Here is a 12,437-nt window from a genome sequence, read left to right as displayed (position 1 = left end):
ATGCCCACTATTAATGATGTCATCTGACCCCTGGATCCAGCAATGCCTGAATTCCTCTCTAAGACTTCCCAGTTATTTTAATAGTTAACAGCTATTTTAATAGTTAACAGCATTAAACTCTCTTTTTGTCTCACTAGTTGGAATAATGTTTGTGTCATTTCCAACCAAACGTCCTGACCAGTACATACAGAATGCACTTTTTTTCCTGAAAAGACAAGTTATAATTCTATCAGTCTCAAAAGACTTAGATCAACAAGATGTCAGAAACCCCCTCACTCGAAGTAAAGCAAAAAGTTAGTATCTACTGCTCATCTGCTTTTCACAGTCTTCTTGGGCCTAACAACTCACCTGTGTGCCTCAGTTTCCTCATCTGTAAAATGGAGATAAAATTTATTTATCAGGTTTATTAAGGGAACTAGACTGCAACAGGTGTGCAGGAGGAGCTCAGACCATGCACAGTCCTCTTCCTTTACTCCAGTCAGACCCAGTTTATAGCTTTCTTATAGTTGGGGAATAAAATCACCCAAAGTTAAACATCCTTTCCTCTTGATAGTTGGCTGGCTCCCTCCAAGGGAAACGAGGGGGGTGAGTGCAAGAAGATGAGGGAGAAGAAACTGCTTGTTCATGTTTATTTCTCCTACCTGCAGTAAGACAGTTCCCCCAGGAATCGTGAGCTGTAAACAGTACTTCGGGGCATTCTCCCAGGACAGCAGCTGAACGTCTTCAATCGCGCTGTAGGAGACTGAGTTTTCCATGTACCCAGTTGGCTGCAGCAAAAAAAAAAAAAAAAGGAAAAGAAGAGACATGCATTGGTTACAGGAGCAGACATGACATCCGCATCTCAGATGGTTCCTGGAAACATCGCCCCTGCGGTGACAGGCAAATGGAGCTAGTGCAGGAGCTCGGCACCTCTGGTGACCAAAGGAAGCCTCCCTGTTTCTGGCTGGCCATATCCAGCTGCAAGGGGGTTCACTGTAAAACTCCACCCACACGTTTGGAGGTGCAGAGTTAGGAACAGAGTGGGAGCAGCTAGAGGGCAAGGACTGAGGGACTGCTGCTCTTGGTATCCACGGGGCCAGCACAGGGTGTGGCCGGAAGCCCGCCATCCCTCACCAGCAACAAGCCACCACCTTCTCCTGCCCAGAAAGCACCGATCTCCCCTTGTCCTCTCCCCAAGGATATGTATCCTCCACTCGGCCTCCAGAGCCACATTCCAAGATGGCAAACTCCATATCCCCACCCCGCTGCTCAACATTCTTCAATGGCTCCCAACGGCCCAGCCACAAAATCCACACTCCCATCCACAATTGACAGACCCAGTGGGGTCTGCTCTCCCTGTGCGCCCCCAGCCCCGCCCCTAGGCGGCATCTCTATTCTGTGTCATTATCTGTTGGATGTCTGCCTCCTGGCCAGGCCGCAAGCTCCATGAAATCAGGGCCTAGGTCTGTCTTGGTTCCCACTCTTTCCCCAGTGGCTGGCCCATGGCAAGGGCTCAATAGCACGTATTGAAAAGAATGAGAAAGGCTATTATTATCGGTCATCGTTGGGAGTAGGGGCAGGGCAAGAGAAATCCACAGTCACCCACCACTCTCTGAGTGAGTCTCGCTGTCCCGAGAAGGCACCAGGTGACTGAGGGATATAATGGCCACCAGGAGCCAGAGCAGGTGTCCTTTGGCTCCAGAAAGTCAGACTTCAGGAGAATCAGGTGAGTGCAGCACAGCTGAGAAGAGTAACAGCGAACACCTCTCTAGCTCTCGCATGCACCCTGGGCACATGGCAATCATTTAATCCTCACAGAGGTCTTGTGGAACAGGTATCAAAGGTCATCCCATCATACAGACAAGGAAGCTGAGGCTCAGGAGGTCACGTGATTTGCCCAAGGTCATTCAGGTAGGAGTGGCACGGCCAGGACTGAACTCGGCCATCTGACTCCGGAATCAGACCTGACCTCTATCCTGTGTTCCAAAAAAGAGGCAAAGGCAATTCAAAGTTTAAGGCCAACAGGTTAATTCTACCATAAAGATGGGGGACCTCCGTTAGGTTTGTTAATTTCAGTATCTGTCTGCCAAAGGAGAGTTACGGTGATGGGGGTGGAGGTAGAGAGGGTTGATGGCTGAAGCTGCCTCAATTTCCCTGATGTGATCAATTGCTAGGCTCAAAAAGTACAAGGTATTGATCAATTCATTTTTCATTCATTCCTTCATTCATCTGACAGACATTTACTGAGCTTCTATTATGTTCCAGGCACCATGCTAGGTGCTGGAGATTCAGCAGTGAGTAAGACAGGAGCCCAGTGGGCAAACGGGCAACAAATAAAATATCTAAATAAATAAACTATTGGAGAGTGGCAAGTGCTGCACAAAGAATCACAATGGGACGTGATGACAGGTGGCTGAGGGCAGGAGTAAAGAGTGTCCCAGAGCCCACGGCCAGTGCAAAGGCTCTGAGGTGGGAACAGCTGGGAGTGTTCAAGGAGGAGCAGAAGGTGAAACCGACGGAGGGCTGGGTAAGCGATGCCTTGGAGACAAGCGCAGGCCACTCCTGGAGAGGTTGGTAGGTCCACCTAGGGGCTCGGGGATTTCCCCTGGGGTTGCAGGAGCTTTAGCCAAGGTTCACAGGGATTGCTGCTCAGAAAACAGACTTGAAAGGAGACAGTGGTGACGGGGACAGTCTGCAGGCTGCTGCAAAGGTCAAGGTGAGCGACAAGGCTGCTTGGACCCCGTAACCTAGGGGAGGAGGCAGCTGTGTTCATCCTGTCCTTTCCACCACTGCATCGCTCACCCCTCAGAGGACCTCCTGGCCACCAAACCCGGTGGCTGCCGTGTGTCACCCAAGAGGGTTCTCTTTATACCACCATGCCTCAAAGTCACACTCCTGGGTCTGCCCTTCACCGTTCTGGCCTATTCCAGCAGCCCGTGCACTGTTCTGTTCTCACTATTCTGCAGTAAATGACTCAGCCCTAACAGCATGTCTTGTCCTGAGCACTGCTGGAGAAGCCAGGGCTTGGCGGTTGGTTCTATGCTTATTTTCCTCATTCACGTTCAAATGCTTATTGTGTTGGTCACTGATTGTCTGTGTCCCCTGCTACTATTTAGGTACCATGGGAGCAGGAGGGTTCACCTGCTCTGTTTCATGTGCCTAAATGACGTCTGACATTTAAGAGGTGATTACTAATTTCCTAACAAATGAATGAATACCTTACAAAAAAAAGGCAACGTTCATCCGTGTTTTAACTATAAGCATCACCCACAACACACTGGAGAGAGGCTTTGTGAGTCTACCTTTCACTTACCCTGCCTTAGTTGTCTTAACGTGGCTTTGATCTGAAGTTGCAACCAAGGCTTTTTCAGGTAAGGTTGTGTATAAATAAATCTATACTGTTCTGTGTTTTGTTTTAGATAGAGTCTTGCTCTGTTGCCCAAGCTAGAGTGCAGTGGTGTGGTCTCAGCTGAGATTACAGGCGCCCGCCACCACGCCTGGCTAATTTTTTTGTATTTTTAGTAGAGATGGGGTTTCACCATCTTAGCCAGGCTGGTCTTGAACTCCTGACCTTGTGATCCACCTGCCTCAGCCTCCCAAAGTGCTGGGATTACAGGTGTAAACCACTGCGCCCGGTCCTTTTCTTTTCTTTTCTTTTTTTTTGAGACGGGGTTTCACTCTTGTCACCCAGACTGGAGTGCAATGGTGTGTTCTTGGCTCACTGCAACCTCCACCACTTAGGTTCAAGGGATTCTTCTGCCTCAGCCTCCCGAGTAGCTGGGATTACAGGCGCCCACCACCACGCCCAGCTAATTTTTCAGCATTTTTAGTAGAGATGGGGTTTCACCATGTTGGCCAGGCTGGTCTTGAACTCCTGACCTCAGGTGATCCTCCTGCCTCGGCCTCCCAAAGTGCTGGGATTACAGGCATAAGCCACCACACCCAGCCCATTATATTTTTTAAAAGCAGACAAGCTGCTTGCCTCCTGTCTGAAGCAGGATTTGGCCAAAAGCAGACTTTTTAGGACCAAGGAGACCTGCGTTTGGGCCACTTACTGTGTGTCCTTAGGCAAGTTACTCCCCCTCTCTGAGCTCACTTTCTCTACTGGTTAAGATGAGAATTTATTTAATAGGCAGAATTCCTGGTAGCATTAAAGGAGATCCAGTTTATCAAGGACTCAGCACAGTACCTGGAACAAACTAAAGAATGCAATCAAATGAACTATTTTGAGAAAGATGAATCTTTGCCTCTGGGGTCTTCCTTCCCAAACCCATAACCCAAGTCTAACCATCAGAAAAAATATCAGACAAACCCTAACTGAGGGACCTTCCTCAAAACTCCTGACCAGCGCTCATTCAACACGAGGAAAGCCTGAGCAACTATCCCAGCCAAGGGAAGTTTCGGGAGACGTGACTACAAGTACTGTGGGGGTCCTGGCTGGGATCCTGGGACAGAAAAAGGACATCACGGAAAACCTAAGGAAACCTAATAAAATATGGACTTCGGCAATCATATATCAATACTGGTTCAAGAGAGTTGTGACAAACGCAGCACACAGACTAAGATGCTAGCAGCTGGAGAAGCAGACTGCAGATGTGTGAGAACTCGGGAGTATCCTCGTCGCTTTCCTATACATCTCAAACTGTCCTAAAAGAATACGTTTATTTAAAAACAAAAACAAAACTGGTGCTGCTGCTATAGTGCTATCACCGAGCAGGAACACGGGAGGCCTGCAGGGGACACGGGCTGGATTGGGATGGAAAGCCTCTCAACACTGCTGTTCCTTGGGCTCAGATTTGAGCTAACACTTCCCCGGCACCTCTGCCGTGCTAGGTACTTTCCTATTGCTGGGATGATTTTACAGATAACTGATAATTCCCTGGTAAGCTGAACATGATGGCCGGAGCTCCAGAGGAGGAGATTCCTGTCTGGGGTAGGAGGCTGAACTGGATAAGAGAAAATATTAAAATTCTCCTCCATTGAGGGATGGTAGGGAATCCTGCTCGAAGATGTACAGCTAAGAGAACAATAAGCAGATGAAAATTTTTTTTCCTGAACGTTAAGAGCAGTGTAAGGCATACTGTATGATTCCATTTATATGACATCCTGAAATAAAACTACAGGGACTGAAATCACACCCGTGGCTGCCAGCCGCTGGGGCGGGCGGGGGGCAGGGGGACTCTTGGGGCGGACTCTGTATTGACTGTGGGGGCGATGTTACTTGGCTGTATACGTTTGTCAGAACTCACAGATCTGCATGCTAAAAGCATGACTCTTACTGTATGTAAATTACAACGCAAACCTGACTAAAAAAGGCAATGCGTGAATACTGAAGGTAATTTGGAAGGTGATGAATAAAATCTTTCCCATAAAAATCCAACCAAGACCACTCATTAGCACTCTGGTGTATGACTTTCCTGATTATTTTAATACATCATTTTTTATAAAGCCTAAATCATACGGTACATAGAATTTTGTAACGTCTTGTTTTTTTCACATCATCGCACGTATATTTCCCTGCTCTGAATGGCAAGCTCTAGAATTCTCACTGTAGCAGCTATAAAATATTCCACCACCATCAATTTCATCCCTGCTCTCACCCCCTCCCTCAGGGACAGTGCCACTGTCTCATTTTATGCTGCCGTGCACAACTCCGCAGTGAACATCCTTGTGAAACATGTTTTTCTACCCTATATTTAGGATTATTTCCTTAGGCCAGATTCCCAGAAATGGAATTACTGGGACAAAGGGCAAGAGCATGTTTTACGTTGTTGCCAAATTGCTCTCATTAAATGGATATTAAAGGGAACTGGGGAGCCCTGGCCAAGGCTGAGGGGCTTTCGTCCTGGGCCACTGGCTTGACAGGGCCATGTGAGAAGCAGCGAGCAAACCCAGGTAGGTTCAGTGGGCCCGCTCGCTAACCGAATGCCTGCAAGGTGACAGCGCCCAGAGGGTATTGGAGATGCCGCAGCCCACAAGCTGGGGTTCGGGCCCCTGGGGACGCTGCCTTCCGTGGAAGCTGGAGAATGGGTCAGTGAACTCTGCCTTTGTCTTTTTGCTCTCGGGGACAGATATGGGGCTAGTTTTGAGGGGTCCTGAATTTGCCAGACCAGGAAGAGATTCTTCGCCTCTGCCTGTTTCCAGGTAAGCCCCCTGTCCAGTGGCATGCAATACTGGATCTGGGCTGGAAAAAGTAGGGCCCAGAGGGACCTCATGAGAGTCCCATGTGAACCCCCAGAGATCTTCAGAACTGGCATTCCAAACCAGATAGTGCCTCAGACCTGCTCCCAGAGTGGGTGGGGAATGGGGTCAGCTGACCCCCCAAGAAAGAGCCCCCGTCAGGCCCGCCCCTGATGCTGGCAGAAGGCCCCTAGCCTTCGCCTTCTCTTGCCTTTCTGGGGAGCCAGCTCCCTCCTGCCCAAACCCGCCTGCTGGTTTCCATGGGGATTCCTCTCAAAGCGACTATGAATCATGACGTCCAGGCTGACTCAAAACATGTCCCAGGGAGGGGAGGAGCTCCCAGACCCCGAAAGAAGCAGCCAGTCTGGAAAATCCTCCCATGAGCTTGTTCCCAAGGCCCGAGAAACCCTGCCCAGTCGGGGATGGGGTTGAAAACGGCAGGCTGTGTGTCACGGGGCATCTGTGGCCCTAACATCTGGCTGGAAGTGCTGGACTGGAGACAAGTCCCCTCTCTTCCTACATGGAAGTGGCTTCAGTCATCACACAGGGACACCTATGCTGCACAGTCGGGTTCCACGTGGCACCACCGCACTGTGAGGAAGGATTTGCTGGCCCCGCACACATACCCTGGGGCGCCAAAGGAGAAACAAGAAGTTGGATGGCAGCCCTGCTTAGACAGTCAGCAGCAACAACAACAACACAACAACAACAACAGTACCAGTGATGAGGCTGCCATCACAGCGGCAAACACAGTGGTGCTAAAAGTGCCTTGTGCTGGCAGAACGGGCTTCAGTCCCCACCTCCCCGGCTGCATTTCTAAAATTCAAAATAAAATTCACATAACGTAAAACTAACCATGAATCACTTAAGATGTACAATTCAGTGGCATTGAGTCCATTCCTGGTGCTGTGTCACCATCGTCTCTATCTAGTTCTGAGATGTTTTTACTGCCAAAGAAAGCCCCATACTATTAAGTCGTCACTCCCTGCTACCCCATCCCCAGACGCCAGGCAGTCGCCAGCCTGCTATCCATCTGTGGGACTTGCCTGTTCTGGACATGTCACATAAATGACATCACATACTTGGTGGCTCTTTGTGTCTGGCTCCTTTCACTTACTGTTTTTGAGGTTTATCTGCGCTGTGGCATGAATCGAAATTGCATTCCTTTTTATGGCTGACTGACATTCCATTGTATGGGCAGGCCACGTGTTTATCCATTTGTCTGCTAATGGACACAAGGATTGTCTCTAACTTTTGACTACAGTGAAGAGCCAGCTGTATATATCTTTTCTTTTTTTTCTTTTCTTTTCTTTTCTTTTTTTTTTTTTTTTTGAGACAGAGTCTCGCTCTCTTGCCAGACTGCAGTGCAGTGGTGCGATCTCGGCTCACTGCAACCTCCGCCTCCTGTCAAGTGATTCTCCTGCCTCAGCCTCCTAATCAGCTGGGATTACAGTCACCCACCATCACTCTGGCTAATTTTTGTAATTTTAGTAGAGATAGAGTTTTACCATGTTGGTCAGGATGGTCTGGAACTCCTGACCTCGTGATCCACCCACCTCTGCCACCCAAAGTGCTGGGATTATAGGCATAAGCCACCACGCCCGGCATATATCTTTTTTTAATGACAGAAGGAAGGACACCTGCTGTGCAGATGCTAGCCTCACGACAATACGGACACGCACAGGTGCCGCTGGTTCACATTCATCAAGCAGTTACCACGTGGCCAGCACATGCTAACAGCTTTATATATATTCCTTCATTTAACGGGACAACGGGCCGGGCGCGGTGGCTCAAGCCTGTAATCCCAGCACTTTGGGAGGCCGAGACGGGCGAATCACGAGGTCAGGAGTTCGAGACCATCCTGGCTAACACGGTGAAACCCCGTCTCTACTAAAAAATACAAAAAAAGCTAGCCGGCGAGGTGGCTGGCGCCTGTAGTCCCAGCTACTCCGGAGGCTGAGGCAGGAGAATGGCGTAAACCGGGAGGCGGAGCTTGCAGTGAGCTGAGATCCGGCCACTGCACTCCAGGCCGGGCGACAGAGCGAGACTCCGTCTCAAAAAAAAAAAAAAAAAAAAAAAACGGGACAACGATGCTAAGGCGGGGAGGCTGTTTTAATTGCTGTTGTCCACATGCTACAGAGGAAGAAACTGAGGCACAGAGTGGGAGAAGTCTCACACAGGCCTCCTGCTCTTATAAGACAGGCCCAGGATTCAATTTCATAACCCCCCAAGACAGCAACTTCCATCCCTCTGTTATGCCAAATTCCTCTGGCCAGAGGCAAACTCCAATTTGTGTACCTTTGTGCTCACACACCTCAAGTACATATTATGCAGAAAGGAGCTGGGACCAGAGCTGAAGCCATGACTGGAACCAGCATGGCAGGGGTCTGAGGACCGGCCTTCTGTTACTGCCCCACGCAGCAGGTCCCCAGACACCTGTAGTTCAACTTGCCATCACTCTCATGACACACCAGGGATGAACACTTCGAGCAGGTGCCCAACTTGACCAACCAGACACAGTTATTCAGGAGAGAGCTGGGAACAAAACCAAGATGTTTGGACTTCATGCCCTGGCCTTTGTCTATAGGCAACTAGTAAATTAAAGACCAGACTGAGGTGGGCGGATCACAAGGTCAGATCGAGACCATCCTGGTTAACATGGTGAAACCCCATCTCTACTAAAAACACAAAAAATTAGCCGGGCGAGGTGGCGGGCGCCTGTAGTCCCAGCTACTCGGCAGGCTGAGGCAGGAGAATGGCGTAAACCCGGGAGGCGGAGCTTGCAGTGAGCCGAGATCGCACCACTGCACTCCAGCCTCGGGGACAGAGCGAGACTCCATCTCAAAAAAAAAAAAAAAGACCAGAGGGGTTACTAGAGTATGAGACCATCATACCAGCAGAATGGCTCAAATGGAAAAGATGAACAATGATAAGTGTTGGCGTAGATACAGTGCAAACAGAATCCTAAATTGCTGGAGGGAGTTAGATTGTGAATCCACCTTGTGACAGCTCTGCTAAAGCTGAACCTGAGTACCCTAGAACCCAGCAATCCTACTCCTCCACAGAAATGCCCACATTAGTGCTCCCAAAGATATTTGCACAAGTGTTCCCTGAGCATTAGGTAGCCCAAAATGGAAACTACCCAAATGACCACCAAGAGAAGAATGAATAAAGAAATCCTGGTATATCCACTCAGGAGAAGCCTACATGATGAGAATGAATGATCTACAACCATGTACAGCATGTAGATGACCTACACCAACTGAGCGTGAAGCAAAAGCAGCTGGACAGAAGCATGTCATCGACGTACATCACCATGTGCTTCCATCCACACAAACTTCAGAAAGAGGTGCACCTGAGTCTGTGCTATGAGAAGTCAGGGTACTAGCCACTGGGCGACCAACCGTCTGGTTTGCCTAGGACTAAAGGGTTTCTTGGAATGCTGAATGCTCACTACTCTATCACAGGAAAATCCTGGGAAAACCAGGACATGTTGTTGATCCTACTGATTACCCTATGGAGGGATGGTGCTGGAAGTAGGCAAGTGGGAGCTTCTGGGGAGGGCTAGCAGCATTCTAGGTCTGGATTCTGGCTGCTGGTGACACAGTGTATTCACTTGGTTAAGGTTCATCAAGCATTATATAATGTGTGTACTCTTCCGTGTGTATGCTATGTCCCAATTGAAAAAAAAAAAAATTTTTTTTTTTTTTCCTGAGACAGGGCCTTGCTCTGTTGCCCAGGCTGGAGTGCAATGGTACGATCCTGGCTCACTGCAATCTCTGCCTCCTCGGGTTCAAGCAATTCTCCTCCCTCAGCCTCCCAAGTAGCTGGGACTACAGGCGTGCTCCACCATGCCCAGCTAATTTCTGTACTTTTAGTAAAGATGGGGTTTCATCATGTTGGCCAGGCTGGTCTTGAACTCCTGACCTCAAGTCATCTGCCCACCTTGGCTTCCCAAAGTGCTGGGATTACAGGCGTGAGCCACCATGCCTGGCCGAAAGATGAACATAAATCAATCAATCAGTCAATCAATCAGATATTCTAGAGCTGAATCCAAACTCCACAACTTGGCCTTAGGCAAGTCACTTGGAAAGTCTGAGCCTCCACTTTCTCCCTGGTAAAAGTGAGACCGGACTCATACCCACTAGGATGGATAGAGAAAAGCCAAATAAATAAAAGAACACAGACAAAAAAAAAAGTGTTGAAGAAGAGGTGGAGAAAGTGAAACCTGCTTACACCACTAGTGTGAATGTAAAATGGTACAGGCAGCTTTTTGTGAAACAGTTTGGTAGTTCTTCAAAAAGTTAAGTATGACCTGGTAATTCCACTCCTAGATATATATCTAAGAGTTGTGAAAACATAGGTTCACACAAAAACATGCACACAAGTGTTCAAAGCAGCATTACTCATAAGAACCAAAACATGGAAACAGTATCCATCAACAGATGATGGATAAACAAATGTAGTCTATCCATCCAATGGAATATTATGCAGCCATAAAAAAGACTGAGAGTCTAATTCACACTACTACATGGATGAACCTTGAAAGTAATATGTAGGTTTGCGCATGGTGGCTCATGCCTGTAATCCTGGCACTTTGGGAGGCCGAGGTGGGCGGATCACTTGAGGTCAGGAGTTTGAGACCAGCCTGGCCAACATGGTGAAACCATGTCTCTACTAAAAACACAAAACTTAGCGAGGCATGGTGGTATGCACCTGTAGTCTCAGCTACTCAAGAGGCTGAGATGGGAGAACTGCAGTGAGCTGAGATTGTGTCACTGCACTCCAGCCTGGGTGACAGAGCAAGACTCTGTCTCAAAAAAAAAAAAAAAGAAAAACAAACAAACAAACAACAAAACAAGGAAAGTATTATGCAAAGCGAAAGAAGCCAGACACAAAAGACCACACACTGTATGATTCCAATTATATAAGATGTCCAGAATAGGTAAATCCTTAGAGACAGACAGTGTGTTCATGGTTTCCAGTGCAGGGATGGGGAAATGAGGCATGACGCTAATGGGTATGGAGTTTCAATCTGGGGGATGAACATGTTCTAGAATTAGTGACTGTTGTACAGCCTGGTGAATGCAGCAGCCCTCCCTAACCTGAGATTTCACTTTCAGATGTTTCAGTTACCAGTGGTCAACTGTGGTCTGAAAATATTGGTGTTTTGAGAGAGAGAGAGAGAGAAAGGAAAGACCACATCATATGACCTTTATTGTAGTATATTGTTCTAACTGTTCTATTTTTTAAATTGCTGCTGTTAATCTCTTACGGTATCTAATTCATAAATTAAACTTTATCATAGATATATATGTTTAGGAAAACACATAGTGCATATAGGATTTACTACTATTCTAGGTCTCAGGCATCCACTGGGGGCCTTGGAACATATCCCCCGGTAGAAAAGCGGGGACTGCTGTACAGTGAAATCAACCCAACTGTACACTTTGCATTAGATTACAACTAAGAAAAAGGTAATGCTGGCCACGTGCGGTGGCTCACATCTGTAATCCCAGCACTTTGGGAGGCCGAGGTAGACCAGCCTGGGCAAAGTCGTGAAACTCCGTCTCTACAAAAAATACAAAAATTAGCTAGGCATGATGGTACATGCCCGTAGTCCCAGCTACTTGCGAGGCTGAGGTGGGAGGATCACTTGAACCTGGGAGTTGGAGGTTGCAGTGAGCCGATACTGCATCAATGTGCTCCAGCCCATACAACAGAGCCAGACCTTGTCTCAAAAAAGGGAGGAGAAGGAGGAAGAGGAGGAGAAGTGGGGGAGGAAGAGAGGGAGAGGAGGAGGAGAAGGGGGACGGGGAGGAGGAGAAGGGGGAGGGAGAGGAGGAGGAGAAGGGGGAGGGAGAGGAGGAGGAAAGGTATGGTGGGGGAAGATAAGGGTGGAGGGAAGAGGGAAGGGAAGGAATGCTGTACCTGCCTTAAGGGTGTTTGCAGAGAGCACCTGAATGGGCCAGGGCATGAGGCATGCTCAGCACAGGTGAGCATCTGATACAGGTAACTATGATTATGCTGCCCCCTCCCCCAGACTTCTCAAGAGGGTACTGGGGAGGGAGCGTAGCTGTGAGAAAGTGGCCAGGAGGGGCTACAGACAGGCACCGGGTGAGGTGAAGGATCCATTTGTGCCAGAGGCCAATGAGCTCAATGCCCAGACGCGCCAGGTGGTCAGTGGGCACTCACTGCACGGAGGCAATTACTTTCAAGCCTCAACAAGAAAAAGGAGCTTTGCTGAAATGCTTGCCAAGCTCCTCCATCATCCACGG

General features: G+C 48.6%; 1 protein-coding gene across 1 annotated transcript in view; it reads right to left on the bottom strand.

Annotated features, from left to right (window-relative positions):
- Positions 1-12,437, bottom strand: part of CMIP (c-Maf inducing protein) — a 272,103-nt gene that overhangs the window by 106,725 nt on the left and 152,941 nt on the right. The window contains exon 2 of the mRNA XM_033219126.1: positions 642-767. Coding sequence (XP_033075017.1) covers positions 642-767 — 126 coding nt within the window. The remainder of the gene's footprint in view (positions 1-641; positions 768-12,437) is intronic.

This window comes from Trachypithecus francoisi, unplaced genomic scaffold (assembly GCF_009764315.1).
Source record: "Trachypithecus francoisi isolate TF-2019V2 unplaced genomic scaffold, Tfra_2.0 Lachesis_group10, whole genome shotgun sequence".
NCBI classification, from domain to species: domain Eukaryota; kingdom Metazoa; phylum Chordata; class Mammalia; order Primates; family Cercopithecidae; genus Trachypithecus; species Trachypithecus francoisi.
The sequence above is the reverse complement of the archived record's forward strand: the minus strand, read 5'-3'. Positions and strand labels throughout refer to the sequence as shown.